The sequence below is a fragment of the Acanthopagrus latus genome, chromosome 21, assembly GCF_904848185.1.
Source record: "Acanthopagrus latus isolate v.2019 chromosome 21, fAcaLat1.1, whole genome shotgun sequence".
Taxonomy (NCBI): Eukaryota; Metazoa; Chordata; class Actinopteri; order Spariformes; family Sparidae; genus Acanthopagrus; species Acanthopagrus latus.
Genome location: NC_051059.1, coordinates 617,026 through 629,651, shown reverse-complemented (window position 1 = coordinate 629,651; position 12,626 = coordinate 617,026). Strand labels below are relative to the sequence as shown.

The window sequence follows — 12,626 nt, the reverse complement described above, 5'->3', positions numbered from 1 at the left end:
CTACATTTACCAGAGAGAACACTTGTTATCTTTTAGTTTTTGTACTGCTGACAATAAAAGATCACATTTCTATGACATCACACAGTGCGGCGTGCCCTGATGTCATCAGACAACTGAGCTGACAGAGAGCAGCTTCTGTAACTCAAAACTGCTTCTTCTGTTTTCTGTCCTAATATAAATATCCACTTTGCAAATGCTCATGATCGCTGGTGAGTTCTGATGAAGACCAGATACTGCACACAGACAGAAAACAAAAGACAAACTAGTTTTATTTCACGTGGACAAGTCTGATCTAATGTTCCAACCACAGAGAAAATGTTGTCGTGAACACTGTGTTATGTAAGAGCCTATGAACAATGACACATGACAGCATTCTCTCCTAATGAGCCTCAATCAATCTGTATGTGTACTATGTATCTCAATAATCTAAGAGACAACAAGTGAAGACTGATAAATAAAATCATTATTGACAACAGAATATAATATGAATGTAAGCGATCACACTTATCAGAGGTGGCATCGTCATTCACCTGACACCATGATGACGACCACCTGTTCAGTCACATCCTCAGTGTGCTGGGTCAAAATCCGCAAATGAAGCTCTGTGTTGTTTAACTATGACATGAGACCGGCTGGTTCTGATGACAGACTAAGGAGGCGTCAGTCTGAGGCCGAGGCCCTGAGTCTGCAGGTACCTGCAGGCACCAGCAGTGACCAGCAGGGGGAGCAGCTGCAGAAGACACCCCAGAGCAACTTGTACGTTCTCCACACAGGGGGACGAGGCTCCGAGGAGGGAAACATAACACACTAGTCTATTACAGTATTGACACAGACACAACTACTGCTCTGGTCGGAGCTCCGTCTCTCTGTCTCTGTCTCTGTCCCTTCCGTCCAGTTGGACCTCGACCTCAGCAGCGCTGGCAGTGACATGTAACCGGACCTGGGCTCGACATGAGCGGGCCTGAGCTCAGTGAAGACCCGGACGGGTGTGAGAAGCTCGGGCCGTGTGTGAGCAGCCTGAGGCGGGAAGCCCTGCAGGCCGGCGAGCTATCCGCGGTCCGGACCTTCTCCGACGGCTTCCTCATCAAGTTCCTGCGGGCCAGAGACTCGGACGTGGAGCTCTCTCTGAAGGTACGACTCAGAGTCCGGCGGGACACTTTAGTCCTAGAGGAGCTCAGTCAGGACAGACGGCGGTGAGTTTCAGAAGTACATTTACTCGAGTACTGGAGGCTACTCAAGTACAACTTTGAAGCACATTCATTGAGGCCAGTATTGGATTTAGAGGCTGTAGTTACTGGTCCTGATCCAGATGAACGTCTGACACGCATGTTATACAGTAACTGTCTTCATATAGATTCATATAGAATGACGCAGCAGCGTAGTTCTGTGGACTACGAGGGAGTTTAGATGAGCAGGGCGAACGTCTGTGGTGACACCTCTGACACCAAGCAACAATGTCACAGCACAGATGAAGGTGATCACAATGTAGACAGTGCTTTGCAAAAGTATTCACCCCCCCTTTGAACCTTTCCACATTTTGTCACGTTTTAACAACAAATGTAAATGTATTTTATTGGGATTTTATGTGATAGACCAACACAAAGTGGTGCATAATTGTCAAGTGGAAGGAAAATGATACATGGTTTTGATTTTTTTTTAACTTTTGCACACCACAAGTTGACTGGGTCATTCTAACACGTGAATATGCTTTGATCTAAACCATTCCATTGTAGCTCTGGCTGTATGTGTGGGCTCGTTGTCCTGCTGGAAGGTGAACCTCCATCCTAGTCTCAAGTCTTTTGCAGACTCTAACAGGTTTTCTTCCAAGATTGTCCTGTATTTGGCTCCATCCATCTTCCCATCAACTCAGACCAGCTTCCCTGTCCCTGCTGAAGAAAAGCATCCTCACAGCATGATGCTGCCACCACCATGTTTTACGGTGGGGATGGTGTGTTCATGGTCATGTGCAGTGTTAGTCTTCTGCCACACATACAGACCCTTTCCAAAAAATTAGAATATCATGGAAAAGTTCATTTATTTCCGTAATTCCATTCAAAAAGTTATACTTTCATAGATTATAGATCCAGGCCCACAATTTAAACGATTTCAAGTATGTATCTGTTTATTTGTACGTAATTTGGGCTTCCAGCTCATAAAACCCACGAAAACAGGAATTCACAAAATTAGAAAAGCACCTGCACAGGTTTCCCCAGTTGTCATTCAATTGTCTCAGTTCGGTTCAATATGGGGAAGACTGCAGACTTGACAACTGGCCAGAAGACCATCATTGAAGCCACAAAAGTTCATAGCTAAGGAGGCTGGCTGTTCACAGAGTGCTGTGTCCAAGCATATCAATGGAAAGTCTAGTGGAAGGGCAAAATGTGGCAGGAGAAGATGCACCAGCAGAAGAGATGACCGTGGGCTTCAGCGGATTATCAAACAGAGAAGATTCAAGAATCTGGCAGTGATCCAGAGAGAGTGGAATGAGGCGGGAGTCACAGCTTCAAAAACCACCACATTCAGACGCATCCGGGAGATGGGCAACAACTGTCGGGTTCTTCGGTTAAAGCCACTTCTGAGCCTGAGCCAACATAGGAGGCGTCTCAACTGGGCCAAGGAGAAGAAGGAATGGACTGTTGGCCAGTGGTCCAAGGTCCTCTTTTCCGATGACAGTAAAGTGTGCCTTTCATTTGGGAATCAAGGTCCAAGGGTTTGGAGGAAGACGGGTGAGGAACAGAACCCAAGCTGCTTGAGGTCCAGTGTGAAATATCCACAGTCAGTCATGATTTGGGGTGCAATGTCCAGTGCAGGTGTTGGTAAACTCTGCTTTCTTAAATCCAGGGTCACCGCAACAGTCTACCAGAATGTTTTAGAGGGCCTCATGATTCCTTCTACTGAGGATCTGTATGGAGACACAGATTTCGTCTTCCAGCAGGACCTGGCCGCTGCCCATACCGCCAGAAGCACCAAAACCTGGTTTGATGCCCATGCCATCACAGTGCTTGACTGGCCTGCCAACTCACCGGACCTAAACCCCATTGAGAATCTATGGGGTATTATCAAAAGGAAAATGAGGGGCACCAGACCCAAGAACAAAGAAGAGCTGACAGCAAGCATCAAGGAAATCTGGGCTTCCATAACTCCCAGGCAATGCCACAGGCTGATTGCCTCAATGCCACGGCACATCGAGGCAGTGATTAAGGCAAAGGGATTCGCAACCAAGTATTGAAGATTGACATATCGTTTTGAAAGTACCATATATTGATTTGATGTGATCCTAATTTCTTTCTTTTTTTCCTGCAAAAACTGAGAAGTAAATGGTGATTTCTTCACAGTATTCTAATTTTATAAATTCCTGTTTTCGTGGGTTTTGAGCTGGAAGCCCAAATTATGTACAAATACTTGAAATCATTTAAATTGTGGGCCCTAAATCTATAATCCATGAAAGTTTAGCTTTTTGAATGGAATTATGGAAATAAATAAACTTTTCCATGATACAGTGGAACCCCGACTTACGAAGTGAATTTGTTCCGGAGGGTCTTTCGTAAGTCAAAATGTTCGTCAGTCGAAGCACCTTTTTTCCCTATAAATAGCTTAATTAATTTCAGGCCCCCTACCAGTTGTGTATTTCTTCTACAAATATGACTTAATATTTGAAAAAAAAACACTAAGAATATTCCAAAATACAATCTGAAATGACGAAAATAATTTATAAATGTATTAATAAATATCAATAAAATAAATTATGTAGATACCTTTTGAGTGAGGCGATGCTGGCTGAAGACGAAGTTCTTGGTGGAGGAGGAGGTGGTGGAGGCTGAAGAAAGCGTACGTATGCATGTATATGTATGTGTACATGTACATAACATTATGGAATTTAATTCTAAACATTAAAACTAAAACTTACATTTACGTTAATTAATGTACGCACGTACACTGTGCAATGATTTTTTTTTAAACATTTTTTTTTATTTTATTTTTTTTTTATTTCGGTCGCCGCAAATTTGAAATTAACGTGAATGTTCCTGTATTTGTGTGATTTTGTTACGCGGGCATTTTTCCGTACCACGGGCAGAAATATTGCCGTTAAGTGCCTTCGTAACTTGAATTTTTTGTTAAATGGGGTCTTCGTAAGCCGGGGTTCCACTGTATTCTATTTTTTTTGGAAAGGGTCTGTAACGTTTTGCGTTTAGGCCAAAAATGTCAATTTTGGTCTCATCTGACCAGAGCACCTTCCTCCACATGTTTGTTGTACCTCCCACATGGCTTGTGGCAAACTGCATGGCTTTGTTTCAACAATGGCTCTCTTCTTGCCACTCTTCCATAAAGGCCTGATTTGTGGAGTGCATGACTATAGTTGTCCTATGCACAGATTCTCCCACCTGAGCTGTGGATCTCTGCAGCTCCTCCAGAGTTGTCATGGGCCTCTTGGCTGCTTCTCTGATCAATGCTCTCCTTGCCCAGCCTGTCAGTTTAGGTGGACAGCCATGTCTTGGTAGGTTTGCAGTTGTGCCATACTATTTCCATTTTCAGGTGATGGATTGAACAGTGCTCTGTGAGATGTTCAAAGCTTGGGATATTTATTCATATCCTAACCAGGCTTTTAACTTCTCCACAACTTTATCCCTGACCTGCCTGGTGTGTTATTTAGGCTTCATGATACTGTTTGTTCACTAATATTCTCTAACAAACCTCTGAGGCCTTCACAGAGCAGCTGTATTTACACTGAGATTAGATTACACACAGGTGGACTTCATTTGCTAATTAGGTGACTTCTGAAGGCAACTGGTTGCACTGGATTTTATTTAAGGGTATCAGATTAAAGGGGGATGAATACTTTTGCACACCACACTTTTCTGTTTTTATTTGTAAAAAAAGAAAAAAGAAAAAAAAAAAAACATGTATCAATTTCCTTCCACTTCACAGTTTTGCACCACTTTGTGTTGGTCTATCACATAAAATCCCAGAAAAATACATTTACATTTGTGGTTAAAACGTGACAAAATGTGGAAAATTTCAAGGGGGTGAATACTTTTGCAAGGCACTGTTTGTACATATATAGATATAAATGTACATATATGTGTACATATGTATCCCTTTTTAAATGGTCTCCAGCTGTCCTCAGACTCGTGCCCCCTGATGTCACCTACATGTTATATACATGTCAGTACAGCTGTCTGCGTGTCGTCAGGCTCGTGCGCAGGTTGGTCTGTGTTGTCCAGCACATTACAGACATCGTTACATCACGTAACACTTGTGACACCATTTGTGAATAAAGTTTACGCTCTCTGCCCAGTATCACCCAGAGAGCATTTTTACTTCTTTGTTGATTAACCAACTACCTCCTCACTGAGGTAAAAGCTCTAAGAGGGTTTCTAAGTCACTCCTGACTGCACTTTGACTCCTTGTTAGACGTGTGCAGAATGTGTGCGACTCGGCTCTGAACAGCTCTAATAAGAAGTCCTGTGTTGGTGTCCTTTGGGCTGATGTGAGACACTGCTAGTCAGAAGTCTGTTTGCTAAATTGGATGAATCTTCTCAACAATGAATTCTTACAAACACATTTCACACTGAACTCTTATTGGTACATGAACATAAAGTAACATTGACTGGTTTCACTTTCTACACCAGCACCAGAATTATTATTGACCAGAGACACAGGGTCCATGAACACAGAGGACATGTGGGACACACACAGTATGACAGGCGTGAATAAAACAATGAACCAGTTTCAGTTCCCTGCTGCTGTCCGTGCAGGTTCACTGTCAGCCACAGTTCAAGTTAGGACACCTGACCGCTATGAAAAACAATGCACCATTTTAATATTAGTAGTCAGTAGTCAGACGGGTGACATCATAACCTTATTGTTATCATAATCTTGGTGGCATTGTACATGGTTTTCTTTGGAAGCCAGTCAATGAGATGAAGTGCGGAAGTTGTAAACTGTGGCTGAGTCATGGTGGATGGATGAACTGTGTACAGTCTGTCAGTGAAGGTACGCATGGCTCTTGTCAGACCACTTCCTCAGCTCAGTTAAAATTTAGAGGCCAACACAAAGGCGTCAGCTGCTTGTTGTCATTTGAAAGCAGCTGGCAATCAGCCAAGTGGGTCTGAGCTCAGCAGTCTGTAGCAGGACTTGAGTCACTGGTTCCAAACTGGCTCACACTGTTTTGCTGTAACATCCAGCAGCCTTGTGTTTTATTAACTGTCTGATCTCCAGGAGCAGATCAGGTCAGAGTAGTGGTCAAAGGTCATCGAACCGTCTGTGTGATGCTCCTCTGACACACTGGTGTTTCAGCTACACTCACCCTGAACTTTGATGTGTCTTGTGTAGCTCTTACTGAACTACCTTCGGTGGCGGAGGGAGAGTCCTGAGATCAGCTCCTGTCTATCTCCATCCTCAGTGCTCGGCCTCCTCAACACGTCATACCACACTGTCCTCCCACAGCGGGACCACGCTGGCAGCAGGGTGCTCATCTACCGGATCGGTCAGTACATCTGTGTGTGTGCGTGCGTGTGGGTGAGTGTGTGTCTGTGTGAGTGTGCACGTGTGTGATTGTGTGTGTCTGTGTGTGTGACTGTGCGTTTGTATGTGTGTAGTTGGTGAGAGTTTTCACCATCACTTCAGCTTCCACTCCTTAACATCCTGTCATGGTGGATTTTCCCAGTTTAAAGGAAAAGGCTGACATTTGATCCAGTGTGTCCTCAGGCAGCAGCCAGGCGCTCATGTGAACACCGACTGAGTTCTTCAGTTTGAGAGCCGACATATGGAGGCAGTGTCATCAGTGTGTTTACATGACGCTCAAGTAAACCAATTACTGGGTTAGTCCGACTACGATCAGATTTTTAAGATGTATTTATATAGTATTATTAGTATTTATATATAGTCTGACTGAAATCGGACCAGATCGGATTGCTCATAGTCGGATTAATACAGATTATTTGATTGATAGTTGCATTATTCCTGCATATATACGTTCCATCGGATCGGATCGGATATTGCATTCTGCGCAGGCTCGAGACTTTTTTCCTGGGCCATGAGCCGGAAGTAGAGGGATGGCGGCAGCGGCGGCTTTCCTCCAAAATCACCAAGAGCGCCATTGTGTATCTAGTTTGTGTAATTATCATGTACGCCATATACGAAATGTACAAAGATGTAGCTTCTCCTGGCTCTTCGTATAGCATCTTTTGCGAATGCCGAGGCAAATGGTGACGTCAAGAGGTCAGACGAAGGTGGCTCTATTACCACTAGTTGAAATGGGTACAGCACCACCTAGCGTACCGACATGCTTACACCGTACATGACATGCTTCGGCCAGTAATTAGATGTTTCCATCCATACACAGCAGATACCCACAGCAGAGACTCTGATTCATGGTTTTATATATACACACACAGATTTCAGGCAGTCTTTTGCGATGTGTTTATCGCACATGTTCATATTGCGATGACGATGAAAATTCGATCTATTGTGCAGCCCTAGTCAGTTATATGAAAATAATTGACCGCTTAACTTTGGGAAGGCCATTCAAGTGAATGGAGCATCCTGCAGCATTAAGAGGAGCCATGTAATAAATTATAGTAACTATATTATATCAAATTGTGTCTAACAGTGTGTGTGTGTGTGTGTGTGTGTGTGTGTGTGTGTGTGTGTGTGTGTGTGTGCAGGGCAGTGGAACCCTAAAGAATGGTCAGCCTTCCAGGTCTTCAGGGTCAGCCTGATGACATCAGAGATCATCTCCATGGAGGCAGAGACGCAGAGGCGGGGTCTGAAGGTCATATTTGACCTACAGGGTTGGAGTTTAGGTCACGCCCTGCAAATTAACCCCTCCCTCGCCAGAAAGATATCCTCTGTACTTTTAGTAGGTCACCCAGCATACTTCTGATCATTCCTTTCCATTATTGTACATTATTACATTACATCACAGTCAGTATAACTGCTTCTCTAAAGCTACAATGCTGAGTTTTATGTAAGTCGTTTTTCTTGTATGCAGATGACACCTAATGCTTAATAACAGAAGCAAAAAAAAGAAGAAATTGAGCTCCAGGTATCGCCTAACTTCATTATCACATCAAAATGTCACTCACTCGCAAATACAACAAGGTCATCATTACTGTGATAGGCACAGTCACACAGTTGAATTTGTTGTTTGTTTAGTACATGTGGCAGAGTACCTTGGACTTGTGTATCTGGTGTTTATGTGTCGATGTCTCTAGAACATCATAACTATTGTTGCTCCATGTGGGACCATCCTCTCTATTGAAGAAAAAGTTAGAAAACACACACCAGGAGCGAGCTGTTGTGTCTGAACCTGGTTAATACAGGACATAAGCTCAGGAGACCAGGACCTGTATCCTGCTGGCAGAATTTATTACACTAATAACTAATTACAGATTTCTGTTGCTGTTTCCGTGGGCTTAGGGAAAGGCAATTTGTGACACAGATTTTTTTCCTGAGTCACAAAGCTATGACGCATTGATCAGTTGGAGTGATGGTCCTGTAGCAGCATGAATTATGAAGTTCCAGGAACAACACCAACATGACACCATCATTGTGCTGCCTTACACTTCCTCGCAGAACAGAGCAATTAAAACATGTAGGGCTTGACTTTTTCTGACGTTTCCGACAATCTTGCAGTCACCAACGCTCCTCCACAACTGGTGATGTGCAGGGGTTGATATTAGTTTATGGTCCTGATTATCGGCTGATTGACAGATTAGTCAGCCCCCCGCCCTTTGTTTTTGTCTTTGTGTGTGTGTGTTCAGGACTCTTTTCCACTGAAAGTTCGAGGAATCCATCTGGTCAACGAGCCAATGTTCTTTAGGCCTGTCTTCGCCATGATTCGTCCTTTTCTTCCAGATAAGATCAGACAGAGGGTGAGCATTCTGTTCATCACAGACCCAGTCATCTACTATGCAGACACATACCTATTCCTGGACTCTGTTTCACACACTCTCCTCATTGTAGATTCACATGCACGGTGCTGATTTCCACAACACTTTAAGGAACTTCTTCTTACCACCTGTCCTGCCTCCAGAGTATGGAGGGGAGGGAGCCGGCATAGAAAAGGCATGTCAGGACTGGACCAATCAGCTGATTCAATCAGAGAAGCTCCTGCAACAGATTGCCGCCCACCCAACAGGTGACATCTCAGAGGATGTGCAGACTGAACAGCTCTCGGAGGGATGATCCCACACACACGCAGACACACACACACACACACACACACACAGTCTTAACACATTTGTGGAGCATGAGTATGAGCGCCCCCATAAAAGAAACGCTGAAGGTAATGTTTGTCCAGTCCATGATGCAAGTTAGCACCGCCACCTGGCAGCCATGTCTGGGGTCCTTAACTGTGCAGGTTGTTGGCAGCATGAGGGAAACTGTCTGTGAAGCTTTCAACACTGGACTGATGTTTTCATGCTGTTAGCCTGTAAGTTGACTGTTTCCCTCCTTATGTTGCTCATTGGAATCTTTCGTCTGACTTTTGCACCTTCTAAGTGAAGGAGACATGAAAAGTAGCTATCAGTCTCCTGTCTGGGTGCTAAGTCCAGAGCTTGAGATCAGCAATAGGTGGAAACTGCAGTAAAAGATAAACACTATGCTTAATAATGAACACAACCTGTACACAAAGGATATGTAGACACAACAGGGGCCTTCATGTTAATTCAGCAAATGATCTTCATGAAGTTCTTTCTTTCTTTGTGTAAAAACATTCAGTGCATTTACATGACACTCAAGAAAACCAAATTACTGGGTTAAGGCAGGAACACACCGGCCCAACCATTAGCCGTCTGAAGCGTTTGGAGAGACTCGGACGAGGCCGGGAACATTTCTGTTTGGTGTGTTCAGCTGCGTCAGAAGCTTTCGGAGCCACTCGGACGTTGTCGGCTCCGATTCAGCATGCGAAGTCTGAGGAGGAGGGCTGTCGGACATCTGAGCCATGGGATTCTCTGATTGGTTGTGTGCCAGCTGAATGGCTGTTCTGACTGGCGGCGTGATAGCAAATCAGTGCGGTGTGTGGGAGGGCAGAATACTGTGTGTGCTTTGTTTTTCTATGCAAGCCGTTCCGTCATTCCCCGTTTTCATGCTTTGCAGTACCGGCATGAGAATAGTTGTTATGTCCGCTCAGGACATAGATGACTTGTTGAAATGGGTACAGCGCCACTTGCCGTACTATGTTATGATATGCTTTGGCCAGTACTTTGATTTTCTCACTGGCATGTATACTCGGACAATTGCAGTTGTCTGATTGAGTAGCATAGCTGAACTATGGCTGTAATCTGACTAAGCTGTGCATGTAAACGCACTGACTGTTTATTCACATGCAGAGCAGGAAGTGAGATCTGATCACTGTGGTCACTCAGACACAGCTTTGAACTGACAGACTGAGCTGATTGATGTGATCGATCTCTCAGGATGGATGGTGACACGAGGTCTGAATTGTCTTGAAAGGCAGGACCGTGTCTTCTACAATAATGTGCTGTATGTCACTGAATGAATGACATCAAGACGGCTGTTTTCAGGGATCTCTCCAGAGTAGTTGTTGATCATCAATAACCAGCAGCCAGCACTCCAGTGCACCTCAGATATGGATCACCAGGAGGAGATTTGTGTTGCAGCTGTAGGACACCAACCTTTGACTGTTTACCCTGCTTGAAACAAACGACCATCCTACTGTGATCCTGTGAAGAGTGGCTGTGAAAGAACAGTTACTCCAACACTGTGATTTCAACATAGACATCAGATGAACAGATGAGCAGGAAGCCTGTTTGTTCATGATCATTTGAACTACTGGCTTCTTTTTACATTTTAACAGTTTAAATGTTACAATTTTATACAAGAAACCTTTAACTGTGTTTGGACCAATATTGTACACATATCCTATACACATGATTATTTGAATTGATTGTTGTAAAACACTGAATATCATTATATAAACAGAAAATATATTTTATTTATGAATTGTACCCTTTATAAAAAGAGACAGAGTGTCTTTGGTTCTTGGGTCACACTGAACACATAGAAGTAATGAACTATATAACATTACATAGAAGAAGGCAAAGACAACAGATCAAGTGATGATATTCTCATGTGGTAACACATTTGTACAATTTTTACTCATTTGACCTGCACAACGTTTTGTTTTTTTTGGTTTTGTTTTTTAAACTGTGAACAACTTACAATATTTAACAGAGATCAACTGTCAGTCATTTGTCTGCTCATGAGGAGAAATGCAATAAAAGGCTCAAATGTTGTTATTAAAGGGTGTCTGCACACTTTCATGTGTGTTTCAGGTCAGTGCATGGAGCGTCAGTGCTCAGCCAGAAACAACAGCTGAGTCACACAGTAACAGCACCATCAAAGCAGCCAATCAATAACAAACTGATCTTTTTCCTACTGAACTACTGGTGATTAGATTAGATTAATTTTAGGATCATTATGCACTAGAAGATTTTACAATGAAAGTTTTGTGTGTAAGATATACACACAACAAACTATACAGATGAATGAATAAACAATAATGAGGTCATACAAACAAACAAACTATTCATGGTGGAGTGTTGAGGATGAGTTCAGGAGTCTCTCTGCCTGCAGCGTGAAGCTACTCTGTGGTCTGGTGGTACAGCAGTAGGTACTTCTGTATCTGTTGGCAGGTGGCAGCAGGGTGAACAGACTGTGGCCGGGTGCTGGACTGTGATGAACCATGCCACTTTGTGATGTTTCCACTCAGGATGTTTTCTATTGCTCCTCTGTAAAAGCACAACTGTCCTAAAACAGTTTTACTTATTTTTTAATTTCAAATCCCAGACTTTATTTGTTCTGTTTTTTAATTGTGGTATTGTTACGATTACTTCAGTTACTTCAGGTCTGGGTACATCTTAATACACTGATATTAAGCCAGTGACATAATAAAAACTCAGTACTTCAACTGCATTGTGTCAGAAGGTTTACTTTGTTTCAGTTGTCCTCTCTGTCCTCTCTCTCACTCTCTCTGCACAGACCTTTGACCAGTGTTAGCAGGTCAGTAAACATGTTTATCACACTTGCTCAGTCTGCTCAACGTCATTAACCCTTCAACTGTGCAGCTGCCTGGGATCAAGCCACAGTTAAGTGCGAGTACAACCAAAGTTAACTTTTGACAAAATATTTAGTATTAACAGACGAATACACAGAATTAGCCTTTTTTCCTTCACTGTTACTCTACACTGTACCAAAGATCTCAGAACAGAAAATAGATGTGGCCTAGTTTTGTACAGAATCTAGGCTGTGTACATATTGTGGGTTTGACACAACCTGCCCTGTTCTGGCAGGCATCAGGTCACTTTATTGGGATCTGTCCAAACCAGGGCTGCACAAAGTGGGGCCTATAGGCCAAGATTGTCCTCCATAACGTGAAATCTGGCCTGTCAGATATTTCTTTATAAAAAGTTTTTTTTTTAAGATTCTAATAGCTTTTTGTGTATCTTTGTGATGTAAAAGTGCTCCTTAACTATGTAACTACTGGGAGTTTCAACAGCCAGCATTCACAACAAGAAGAAGTTTGCCGTGGTGATTGCTGGCTGCTAAAAGCTGATGCTAAATGTGCATTGCTGGCTGTGTGAATGTGTGAAAAATTTTGA

The 12,626-nt window shown here is 43.2% G+C and overlaps 1 protein-coding gene across 1 annotated transcript; it reads left to right on the top strand.

Moving 5' to 3' along the window:
- Window positions 1–807: 807 nt before the first annotated feature.
- ttpa (tocopherol (alpha) transfer protein) lies at window positions 808–11,940 on the top strand. The gene is made up of 5 exons (XM_037084970.1): window positions 808–1,131; window positions 6,334–6,487; window positions 7,668–7,861; window positions 8,766–8,876; window positions 8,968–11,940. Exons 1-5 carry the CDS (start codon window positions 952–954, stop codon window positions 9,187–9,189), a joined length of 861 nt encoding a protein of 286 aa, XP_036940865.1. The 5' UTR covers window positions 808–951; the 3' UTR covers window positions 9,190–11,940.
- The last annotated feature ends 686 nt before the right edge of the window (window positions 11,941–12,626 follow it).